General features: G+C 38.5%; 1 protein-coding gene across 2 annotated transcripts in view; it reads left to right on the top strand.

Moving 5' to 3' along the window:
* The first annotated feature begins 2,207 nt into the window (after positions 1–2,207).
* ptena (phosphatase and tensin homolog A) overlaps positions 2,208–12,379 on the top strand; it is a 15,585-nt gene continuing 5,413 nt past the window's right edge. The window contains exons 1-9 of one of the 2 annotated variants that reach the window (XM_084097373.1): positions 2,208–2,970; positions 6,577–6,661; positions 6,825–6,869; positions 6,963–7,006; positions 8,354–8,592; positions 8,716–8,857; positions 9,562–9,630; positions 11,779–11,945; positions 12,338–12,379. The exon at positions 12,338–12,379 is cut by the window's right edge and continues 282 nt beyond it. In XM_084097373.1, the coding sequence (XP_083953499.1) occupies positions 2,886–2,970; positions 6,577–6,661; positions 6,825–6,869; positions 6,963–7,006; positions 8,354–8,592; positions 8,716–8,857; positions 9,562–9,630; positions 11,779–11,945; positions 12,338–12,379 (918 nt within the window). In that variant the 5' untranslated portion in view covers positions 2,208–2,885. The remainder of the gene's footprint in view (positions 2,971–6,576; positions 6,662–6,824; positions 6,870–6,962; positions 7,007–8,353; positions 8,593–8,715; positions 8,858–9,561; positions 9,631–11,778; positions 11,946–12,337) is intronic. The other variant, XM_084097374.1, reaches the window with a different exon arrangement.

Below are 12,379 nucleotides of genomic sequence, written 5' to 3'. Positions count from 1 at the left end.
TAGTGGTTAAATATGATATATGAAATATGATATTTGGGGTATATCACTCGGGCAATCTTTGGTCTAATCTATTAGGCTACTATAGCAAATCGATTTTGGTTAAGGGGGAAATTAATTTTCATAGCTTGGCTACATTCCACTTAAATCCTGTAGCCTGTTTGCATGTGTTTATTTCCTATTGTCTTTTATAATGGCTATTGTTGTTAATTTAAATATTGTTGTTCAATAAATATTATTTTAAATACTAATATGCCGTATTTGGCATTGAGAATGGGTCGTGATATGGACTTCAGTGAAAGTTACATTATTTACACCATTAGATGGTGGCAAAGACTGTCTTTATGAGTGAGTCAGAACAATCAAGTTGTTTTAGCGCGCTTTCCTCAGCGGACATTCAAACGGATTTTTTGGGATATATTATGAACATAGACCTGAAGAAACAACGCTATAGCCTATCAGATGCAGGTAATATGAAAATGTTTTAATATAGTTTTTAGTTAACAATAATAACCCTGCTTTAAATAGGCTACTAGTTTACTATTCAGAATTCATCTACTGTAAATGTGTATATGCTAATTTTATAGGTAAATTGTGTCAATATTTAGGTGTGCACTATACATGGCATCAAAACCCCACATAACAGATATTTTATTCTACAAGGTCTTTATTAATTAATAAAATGACCTATTTTATTCCATTTTTCTTAAAGGTTATCAGAGGCTGCAATGCTTTTTTCATAATAAATGTGAAAGTAGGAAGATAAGTGACATTACTAATTAAACATCAAGGAATACTATAGTTCTTGCGTTTATGGTCTACAATAGGTGGCGCAATGTCAGTTATACTGTATCAATGTTTTAACCAGCTCTTATGGCCTGGCCCTGTGCCTAAAAAATCTCCATCAAAAACAAATAGTTAGATGGGAAACTTAGTGTTTTGCCACCTATCTCGGGTTATTTTTTTACTGTAAATATGCATACATTCACTATATTACTAGAAATTTAAATATTATAAGTAGGCCTATATAGGTCAACACACACCTAAAACAACAAAGGTTTAATCTTAAATATAATTTGCAAAGTATCAAAAATCAAAATATAAGTTCATTGTATTTCTGAAAATGTTGCTGAAGATGTTTCATGTGTGTGTGTGTGTGTGTGTGTGTTTTGTAAGTAGGCCTATTAACTCTAATGCACTAAACCAGGGGTATTATAGATGCAGGAAACCCCACCCAGACTCTGTCAGCACAGTCAGGGACCCACCAAATAAAATGCTAGATCTTCTCAATAACAATTTTTAATAACTTAGGACCATTAACATCACTACATTATATGTTGCTTAACAATAGCATAATAACAATAATTTAGCAGCAATTATTAAGCATTAATTACTTTTAACAGATCATTAGTTCAGTGGTTCTGCCAGGGGTCCTCAGCAAATTTCCAAGGGGCCTCAAGATCACTAAAATGCTGTTTTAATTATTGAATTAGTGGGCTTTCTAAACCTGGAAAAGTCATATAAATTAATAAAATCATAAAACGCCATGGACAATAATCATTATACATTTTGTAGGCTACATGTTACATAGTCATACCAAACGCTAAAATATATTATCGAGTAGAAATGGTGAATACCAACATAAAAAAAAGAAGTCAAAAGTCAAACTGATAACCAATGCATTAGTTATGAAGTTATGAATTCATAGTTAGAAATGCAAAGAGAATGCAATAAAATATATATTTTTTTATATACCACTATATCATGGGGCCCCTGGAGTACTTTTAGGGACCATCGACCCCCACAGACTCCGCTGTAAAAATCATCCACGAAAATATAGGTTACTCACTTTATTGCATGTATGTGGGGGTGAGACCAGCGCTCTGCAAGGAACGAAACAATGTACCGACACCGTGCGCGCACGTGACCGCTCTGACAGGGAGAAGCACTGCGTACATCCTCACATTCATATCTTTCCGCCCTTCAGCGTGAATGTCGCTTTATCACCATCGCGTTTTAGAAATCATCTAATTTCCCTTCCACACAGCGTGTTATACATGTTTAATTTTTTCCTTGGCTGCTATTTTTTAAAACGACAGTTCGGGTCGCTTTTTTAAAAACACTAAACGGCACGCGTCCGCGCACTATTTCTGCTCGTGGCGGTAGGATATGGTTTTTTTTCTCTGGGTAAACGTGCCGGATCTACGTTCTTTTTTCCTCCGTGGGAAGCCATGATGGCAGTTTGAGAGTGGAGCTGCGGAGCGCCCTGAGGAGAGATGAGTCCCACCGATAAACCGCACATCTTCACGCTTCTCCAACGGCTACCGTCGCATATCTAACACACACTTCAGGTGGAGACTGTCAGTTGTCATTTTTCACGGAACCAACTTGGCCATCCAGCGACGACGATGATCATTCGTTAGGAGGGTTTTGGGGAGGGGGGGTTTAGCTGTGGTGGCTAGCGGGCGATGCTAGTCGGGAAAGGCTCGCCTGTGTGTTTTCTTCTTCGCGCGGAGATGGAGAGGATTCGCTCCTCTCTCTGGACCTGATCACGGCGCGTGCGCCGGACACACAGACTTCTGATTTATTGTTGTTGTTATTATATCGGATGCGTTCCGGCTTGACCGGGCCGCGGGATCGGAGGACCTTTTCAGCAGCTCGGAGGACTGAGCGATCGGGACCGGGAGAGTCGGGCCTGCTGCGCCGGATCGGATAGAGGCCCGCCTGCGAGAAGCTCTAATCCGGCCCGCTGCGCGAGACCCACCGAGGCAGCCCGCGCGCACATATACACAGTCAGGGGTGAGAGAGGCACAGAACCATCCCAAACAAACATAATCCCCTTTCTAACAATAAACCGGAATAAAACTGAAGCGTTTTGAACTGCTGTCATGGCAATGACTGCTAAAATTAAAGAAATAGTCAGTCGGAATAAGAGGAGGTACCAGGAGGATGGGTTCGATTTGGATTTAACCTGTATCCTTACTCATATTCACTGTGTCTAAGCTACTTTTTGTATTATTTTTCTTTACATTTTGTGTTGTGTGTGTTTATGTCTTGTTAACGTCAAGTTTTAGTGAGAATGATGGGTATGCTTTCTCAATATGGCTTCCTTTTTTTAACGTCTTTTTATATGTTAGGCAAATCCTTTTAAAAATGCTTGTCATGACGCTCTTGCTGTTTTAACCATGAAACATTGTTTTAACCTCTCCTGTAGGCTACCCACAGTCAGATCTCTGGTTTGACAGCTACATGGATGTAATGGCACAGTCTCTTTCCAGACCGCCAATATTACATACATTACAGGATGCTCTATTATTTCGTTTTATAGCAGTGTGTGTTTTGCAGTTTGACAGCTCCTATATGTGCTTGGCATAACAATGACAACAGTTTGCTGAAGAGATTGCACAAATCAGTGTGTATTGACAAATCTGTGATTTCTTCTACTGGCTAATGACAGTACTATTGATCATGTAAAGACATGAGAGGTCTATTCAGTGAGCATAATGCAGTGTGTTCTAACCTTGCTATACTTCGCTATCCTTGAATCAGTTGATTTCCAAACACACTTGTGGAGAGAAGTTTGGTTACCTGGGACACCCTGTGACTCCATGGAAGGTCCGACTTGGTCCATTTTGCAAGAAAATAACATCTTTAGCCTGTCAAAAAGGTAATTACTTGATCATATGGTAAGGTCAGCATGTAACACTTCGTCATCAAGTTCAAATGCTCTGGGCAATGATAAACGACAGTCATGATTCTGATGTCTGCAACATTTTGATTATTGTATCTAATAGTGGGATTAGATTTCTAGACCCATGTCTAGAAAGCAATTTAGCCAGTGGCTGATGTATATCAATGAGATGTTTTATCAGTGTACTAACTTTAGATACAATTCATTAACGTTGAAAACAAATCTATTATCAATTGACAAAGCTGTCAGTTCAATTAGGAACTGATAAAACTGAACTGACTCCATTTCCAGATACCTGATGATTAATCAGCAAGGTCTAAATGTTATATATGAATCCACAACAAAATAGAAGTAATATTTTATTTTCCAATAAATAAAAACAGAAGGTGGAAATTCCCTTTTGGTTGTGAACTCATGACTGTTAAAGGAATTATGATAGATCTCCATTTGCTTTTAGCATTTAGAGACCTCTTCCTCATTTTCATCTGGCTGATATCAGGCGGCCTTTTGTTTTAACTTTGGCCCCTGTTGGTGCAGGAGAATTAAGGTAAAGTGTGTGAGTTCTTCCTAACTTTCACGGTCTGCGGAGAAAAGATCTCTGGTTTTTGCATCTCTGGTTCTGCCTTGTGTAGTTTTTGCACCAGCGGGCGGTTGGAGTTTACAGCCGCCAAGCCTCGTAGATTTGAGGAAGTGTGGCAGGTCAGGTGTTTGACAGTAAATGGCCTGCTGTCGTTTTGGAATGGAAGTATAAAGAGTAGCCTATCTATCAGATCCATAAATGAGGTTGAATCTTTTTAGTGTTTTCTAAATAATCAAGAACCCCAGCTTGTCATTATTAAACTCAGTGATGCTCTTGGTTGTCCAGCATTTCCTTTTCATTGCTGCAGTAAATCTCACCTCTGATTCTGAAAAGCTACACCACTGGAGTACTGAGCATGCTGGGAAAGGTCAAATGTCATTCAAGCTGTCTGAGCTGCAGAGTTTAACGCTTTAGTCTGCTCATCAGAGACATTAAATTAGTGTATTCTCTGTTGCTGTTTTAAACAGCCGCACTTCATTTGATTTTGATTGATTTCTGAGATTTTTTTAAAAGTCTTTGTGTGCGTGTGTGTGTGTGTGGTTGAAGTGTCATGTCAGAATTCTTGCATGCTGCTATGTTCAGAAAGGGGTGGAGGGTGTTTTAGCGTTCTGGGTGGAAATGGTTTACATGTCAAAACCACTAGCTCTAGCAGTGTGCCTTGTGTACTTGGCTGACATTGAGATATTGCTTAGCAGCTGATGAGGGAGAGGGATGCAATGCAGATGCCTTGTTCTTCTGCCTGTGGTCTGCTACGCATAATACTTACACATGATGAACATGCCCAGCTTGATAGATGTTTCATTCACATTGATGTTCCATCTTTTCTTTTCATAAGATGTGTACATTTGCCAAAATACATGTCCCTGACTAATGACCCTGACCTGATTAATGAAGGTGGTGTAGATTTCATGTGCGCGTGTGTTGGTTGATATTGGATGTTCGTTTGTTTTGCATTTTAAATGATTGATGGTATAAATGAAATACATTTTTAGTTTCGGCTATTGATCCGTTATTGTCCATAACATTAAAATAAAAATCGGCTAATCAGTGCATCCTGTGCATACTTCCTGTGAGCCCTGATCATTTTGCTCAGTGACATGAAGCTGTGGATTCCGCATTTTTCAGAAGTGTTGTCAAGGCTTGTGAAACATGGGCATCTGCTGTAGTTACCATTGACACAGAATCCGGTTGTTTGCAAGACGTTTGATTTTGTTTTCAGAGGGGCTTAAATTGTGTCACAACTAGTCCTTGTTGAAAATGCTTTGCTCACTATCTGCCTTATTCTGAAGTGCGATTACCTTAAAAACATGACGTTTTCCCTTCCACGTACCATACAGCGCAAATTCACCCGCCTTTCTATTTCTTTTTTCCAGTCTATTGTGGTTGGTCCAGTCTGCATGGGTTCTGAACACCAGCTATTTTAGTGCTTTAGATTTATTTAACATTAGTTATGATAAATGAGTCGCCAACCGTTTTAAAGGAATTGGGCTAAAAATAAGCATGACTCATCCAATTATAAAGCTTCTGGCTTTTTATTCTGACAGTGTACGACAGGAAACGAGCAGAACAGAGAAGCCCTGCTTCTTTCCCTCTTTCTCTACCGTGTTGTGGTTGAGGTGTGAACCTCCCCCAGAGTCTGCACACAACATGGGAGCGAGAGCATACAGTAGAAATGCCTGCAGATGCCGCACAGTGAGCAAGGGAAGTGAGAAACGAAAGAATGGATATGAACAAGGCTTTGTAAGGAGACTGCATTGTCTTTCCGTGTCAAAAAATAGCTGCATGATTAAGTATCGAAATTGCATTTGAGTGCATAGGCTGCTTGGTGACCTTTGACCTGGTTGGTGTAGGTCAGGGTTGTGAAGCTGTTTGACCTGCTTTGCGTTGGTGGAAAGTGCAGACACTCCTGTGCCTACAGTCTGTCACTTTGCTAAAAGGTCAACTGCTAATGATGATAGTGAGAGTGTGACATTTACATTTTACAGACAGCTGAGCTTTTTGCATCACAGGTTTTGCCTTTGTTTGTTGATTTTGAAGTCTTTGGTAAGGTACAGGCCATGGGAACAATTGACCGACTGCATGATTACAGCAATTTTACCAGACATGGAATGACACACTCTGGGAAATCTCTCTCCAAATAAGCAATATTGTTGCTTGTTTATGTTGCTGCATGTATGTATTGACATTTTTAATGTTCATGTTGTTTTGCTTGTGGTCACTTGTAGATGAATTATTCTTTGTGAACTTTAGACTTGTGAAGTGGTGTGCAGTCTGCATATTTCTTCATTTTCCTTAACAAGCATATCAGATATTTATCCCAACATTATCGCCATGGGCTTTCCTGCCGAAAGGTTAGAGGGGGTCTATAGGAATAACATAGATGACGTCGTCCGGTAAGTCCAGTTGGAGTTACCTAAAAAGCTTTCTTTTTTTTCCTCTTTGTCTCTCGTCTTCCTTTATATTTGACAAATCAAGTGTTTTTGTAAGTTAGAATTAAACATTGTCTAAAAGGAAGTGACATTTCAGTCTCTTATACGGTGTTATTTTTCCTTCCAGATTTCTTGATTCGAAACATAAGAACCATTATAAAATCTATAACCTGTAAGTATTTAGTTATATTTGAAGAAGTTACAGATAAGTGTTTATTGTAAGAAAATTGGATTCTCAGAGCTGCTCTTATGCTTTTCTTACCAGATGTGCTGAACGACACTACGATGCATCCAAATTCAACTGTAGGGGTGAGTACATCCATTTTGCAATAGTAAAATGTTTAAATGGCGCTTGTAGGGTTTTTTTGTGTGTGAAATTTGTGGTGACATGAGTACTTTCCCACAATACCTCTTTTTCTACACCTAAATGGAAGACGTGCGTTCTTTCCTATCAGCTGACATGAAGTGATTGAGTTTGATTTTTTTAGATTCAGATTATAATACAGAATTTCAGAAAAACAATTGCTTTGTTCTTAAATCCACAGTTAAACAGCAGTCATCACACATTATATGAAGTGATTTGAGTGTCCACTGCAGTTGAGATGGTTTGTTATTAGTGGGAAGTCATTAGGCAGCTTTGGCTGCTAGTTATGAGAGTTTTGTGGGCTGTGCTGATCACATGCAGTGACCTGTGACAAGCAAGCCAACACTTGACAGTCTTTTTTTAACCTGAAATATTGAAAAAGGAGGGTTTTTTTAATTATTTTTTTATGTATTGAACTTTGTAAGCTATTCTGCTGTTTATTTAAAACACAAAAAGCTACTGTATTGATGTCTGTTTTAAAAATATCGATTTCTCATTTTTATAAACCGATATAGGACATGCAAACACTTGATCGGATTAAAAACCGAAACTGAAAGGACTGCGCATGTGCAATGACGTAGAAATAGCATAATGTGATGTATGACGTGCGGAACAAACTGTTCTTCCTGTTAAATAAAGTATCATATAAATGAGTGTCCCATCATTCTAAAATTCTCCTTTCACTCTGCGTCTGTGAAGTGGAGCAGGACAACGTCCCACCAGTCCTTGTTCTTTCGGATTCTCATCCACAGACGACGGGCGCTTGGAGGGGCATTTTTACTGCGTGATAAATATAAGTAGCATGACACAACGGTTTATATGTTCATTGTCTCGAAATTATGACCAGAAATTGATAAATATTAAGTCTGCTGTTTAATACAAATAAAGAACCAATGTAGGAGAATGGTTATAATGCGCAAAGAGTGAGACACTCTGTATATTTGTGCAGTGTGCGCATGTCAAAAAATCAATTTCGGTTTTGAATCTTGTGACATATAAACGCGCATATCAACCCGATCACGTGTAGCGTTCATGTAAACACTACATTCAGATTCATCAGTCGGAATGAATTCAGGGTGTCATCAACACTCAACAATGTCCCTGCCCCAGCAACAAATGTTTTTGTTGTTGCTCACTCTTTTTTTTTTTTTTTTTTTGGTTTCTGCAGCAACTCTGAGCACTTTTCATATTCTTTATCCTGGCTGAAGCATTTTTATTTCAATGAATGTTACAAAAGGAACATTCAAGGAATATAAAGTTGATTCTAGAACCTTAAATCTTTTTGTCTTCAGTGGCACAATATCCCTTCGAGGACCACAACCCGCCACAGTTGGAGTTAATTAAGCCCTTCTGCGAGGATCTCGACCAGTGGCTGTCCGAGGACGAGAACCACGTGGCGGCCATCCACTGCAAGGCCGGCAAAGGTCGCACGGGGGTCATGATATGCGCCTACCTGTTGCATCGCAGAAAGTTCTCAGAGGCACAAGAGGCACTGGACTTTTATGGGGAAGTCAGGACCAGGGATAAAAAGGTACATATGCATTCTATTTTCAATCTGGAACTGCTGTTGCATCGACGATGAGTTCTCACAGCTAGTTTGCACTTCCGAGTTTTAACGGTTCACAAAAATGTTTTTCATCTTTTTCTTTTTCAGGGGGTGACCATTCCCAGTCAGCGCAGGTATGTGTATTACTACAGCTACCTGCTGAAGAACAAGCTGGACTATAAACCCGTTGCTCTCCTCTTCCATAAAATGGTTTTCCAGACTCTGCCCATGTTCAGTGGTGGCACCTGCAGTAAGTCTTGCTCTCCTTTAACCTTTCTTGAACACAAAAAAGTCTTGCAATGAAGCTTTTTTGAATGCTGAGATGTTCTGAAAGTGTTCGATGTAACTGACATGGTTATGCTGTCATGTGGGGTTGTGGTCACACTCACAAGGAGCTGCTGTTGTGTTTGTCATTTTAACCCTGTACCACATCTTTTGGTTCTGTCTTTAACACTCTAACACTCATGGGTACGTTTTCTTTCTCTGTTCCTGTTTTCTTTTCTTTAAAAATTTCCACTGAGAACTCTGTTTCGACATATCGGCTCCTGCCGCCCACCACAGTCTCACACATAATGACATCACACATTGTGCCCTCTGTCCTCCCCTCCCCCCATTCGTACATAGTGTGCTAGTCCATGTTTTGTTCACGTTCGTGGACTTGTGCGCCACAGCCAGGCTGAACGCCAACCCGAACTGCACCCTACATCACTGCCATTTTTTGGGAAGTTCTTCATGTTTTGAAATTGGAACTAAAAGTGCAGAGTCAGTCTCAGAACTCCCATGATTCAGAGGTAGATTCCAGACTTCCAGACGTGTGTGTGTGTGTGTGTGTGTGTGTGTGTGTGTGTGTGTATGTGTGTGTTTAGAGGTTGCTGTCATGCCAAGGCCAGTGTGGTGCTAAGCTCTTGGTCAGGCTGATGGTGGTGGTGTTTAACTTCCTTCTCTCTCTCTAAGGGGACAATACTGTTAGAAACAGGAGTGAGGTGAATCCCCAGGGCTTCAAGAAAGGCAGCTGGCACTGGGGTAAAACGGCATTACTTTACTACTACTGTTAATAGAAGCATCTTCAAATGTCAGACAGGCCCTGCCCTGTGCAGCATTCAGTACAGTTCAGTACAGCTTTTGTTGCTCTAGTTTCTTCCAGGCAGGAGCCTAGAAACATGAAGTAGTGAGAAGTCCTAAATATTTTATCTTCTCTAAAAACCCTTAGAGATGTACACTTTGCATCAAGAACAAAAAGCAATAGCAATTTAACTATAATGATATAACTATAAATGAATCAAGTTGGGTAACAAAATGAATTTGTTGTGCATTAGGTGGGTGGTATGACCTAAATTTCATATCATGGTACGAGTAATTTTATTTTGCAGTAAACTATTAAGTACTACTGGTGAATTAAATGCTTTAAAAGAATCAAATGTATTATAGTACTAAAAAGTTTGTATTTGTATTAATGTATTAATATTTAATATTATTATGATTTTATTATTATTTTTATAGTGTTATACATTTACTTCTAGTTAGATATATTATATACTGTAACTTCTGGACTTATATGCACTTATAATTTATATGCACCCCTTGATAAGTTGAGAAACATCCTTTTTGCATGTAAATAACAAAGTAGTTCTGTCAACGGATATATATATATATATATATATACACACACACACACACACACACACACACACACACACTACTGTTCAAAAGTTTGGGGTCGGTACAATTTTTTTTATGTTTTTGAAAAAAAGTCTCTTATGTTAATTAGTTTGACTGCATTTATTTAATCAGAAATAGTTAAAACACTAATATTGTGAAACATTATTCAGCGATGTGATTTTTCCATATTTATACGGATTTCTTTGTTTTCCGACCTGAAATGTATGACCCACTTGATTTTTACCATTTAAAACAACTGTTTACTATTTTAATATATTTTGTAATGCAATTTATTTTGAAAAAATTGTGCTGCTTAAAATTTGTGTGGAAACTATGATACTAGGCCTGGGCAATATAGCCTAAAAATAATATCTTGTTGGAAAAAGAAATAATCTGTATTTATGAAAAAAGAAAATGTTTTCACATCCTGCCCAATGTTGTTCTACAAGCAATGTTCAAATTGAAGGCTATGAAAATAAATATAATTCATGTAACCATGTAGGCTGTACTATACATTATGTGCAAAAAAGTTTTAAATCACATTACATTCTAACATTGTAACAACAACATTACAATCTTAAAACAAAAATAATGCTTTTAAAAGCAGAAGTTAAATTTAATAAATTAAAAAGGAAAATAAAAACAAACAAAAGCACAGGTAAGAGGATCACTCATTCAACCAGTAATTATATTACCCTAGATTTAATTACAGTTATAAAAATACACTTACTTATAGGTTTAAAATTCTACATGGCACATTTAATATCCAACAACAAATATTTTAGCAAAATGTATATTTTAGTCAGAATTATTGTGCTCTGGTGCTCGTCCGCTGAAGTCTGTGAAGTTTAGTGGAGACTCGCTTACATAAGGCTCGTCCACTCCTGACATTAAAATAGATATATTTGCATGACATTTACAGATAGAGAAAATACCTGTGAAATGTAAGTTATGCTCTGAGGAAAACACCACATCTCAACTGTCAGAACATCTCTTTTTCTTGATACTCTTTTTCTAGAATCTTTGAAGAATAGAAAGTTCAAAAAAAAAAAATGGTAACGATGTAGAAGTCTTTACTGCCACTTGATCAATTCTTGCTGAATAACTATATCGCAAACTTTTGAATGGTAGTGTGTGTATATATAGGAAAACATCTATGGGCTGTCATACCGCACACCTAGTGTACTTGATTAAAAGAAGAACCTCCCTTAGTAACATGCTGACTGTGCTGGGTGCATGCAGGGGTTGGGTGGCTGGTTATTCTTGGATACATATTTTCTCCCTTTGCATCAACCCTGTTCCTAATCACTGACATGTCTTTACTGATGATGTCAGAGCTGGGGTGGAGTTATTTCACTCAGTGTGGGCTCCTTGATAATTAACACCTTTCTTTTGTCCTCTTTTCCTCAATACAATGTTTTTGCTTACCTTTTATTTTTTTATTTATTCCCACCATTTGATCTCCTCTTTCTCCCTTTCTCACTCTCCCCATCTCTCTGTTCTATCAAACAGACCCTCAGTTCGTCGTGTATCAGTTGAAGGTAAAGATCCATACGTCAAATCCAGCTCACACACGGAGGGAAGAGAAGCACATGATCTTTGAGTTCCCTCAGCCTCTTCCGGTTTGTGGCGACATCAAAGTAGAATTCTTCCACAAACAGAGCAAGATGATGAAGAAGGTAAGATCTTGTGTAAACTTTGACCTGTGACCACCTCTCAAAACCATAATCTCTTTGGTACATCGCATCACAGGATATTGACCTTGTTACCATGGCTGCAGAGAGACGTTGCCTTCTGGTGTTTTGTGGTTTTCCTATTGTTTTACGTTTTTGGTCTCTGCTTCAGTAGCTATGTGTGTTCTAAATGTTTTCTTCCTCAATTTCTCTTTTTTTTCCCTCCCAACAGAGCATTACTGTCCTTTGCCTGTTTGCGTTTTTGTGCTCTATATAAATGTGTTTATAAGTGCATTTGTTGGAATGTGTATTTGTGCAGTGTTTGTAAACACTTGCTATTTATGGCCATCCAATGCCCAAATGTAAACCTTTGCTTGTGTGCTTGTGTGCGTACGCAGGATAAAATGTTCCATTTCTGGATAAACACGTTCTTCATCCCG

This window comes from Abramis brama (assembly GCF_963993115.1).
Source record: "Abramis brama genome assembly, chromosome: 21".
In the NCBI taxonomy this organism is placed as follows: Eukaryota; Metazoa; Chordata; class Actinopteri; order Cypriniformes; family Leuciscidae; genus Abramis; species Abramis brama.
Note: the sequence above shows the minus strand (reverse complement) of the source record. Positions and strands in the feature narration are given on the sequence as shown.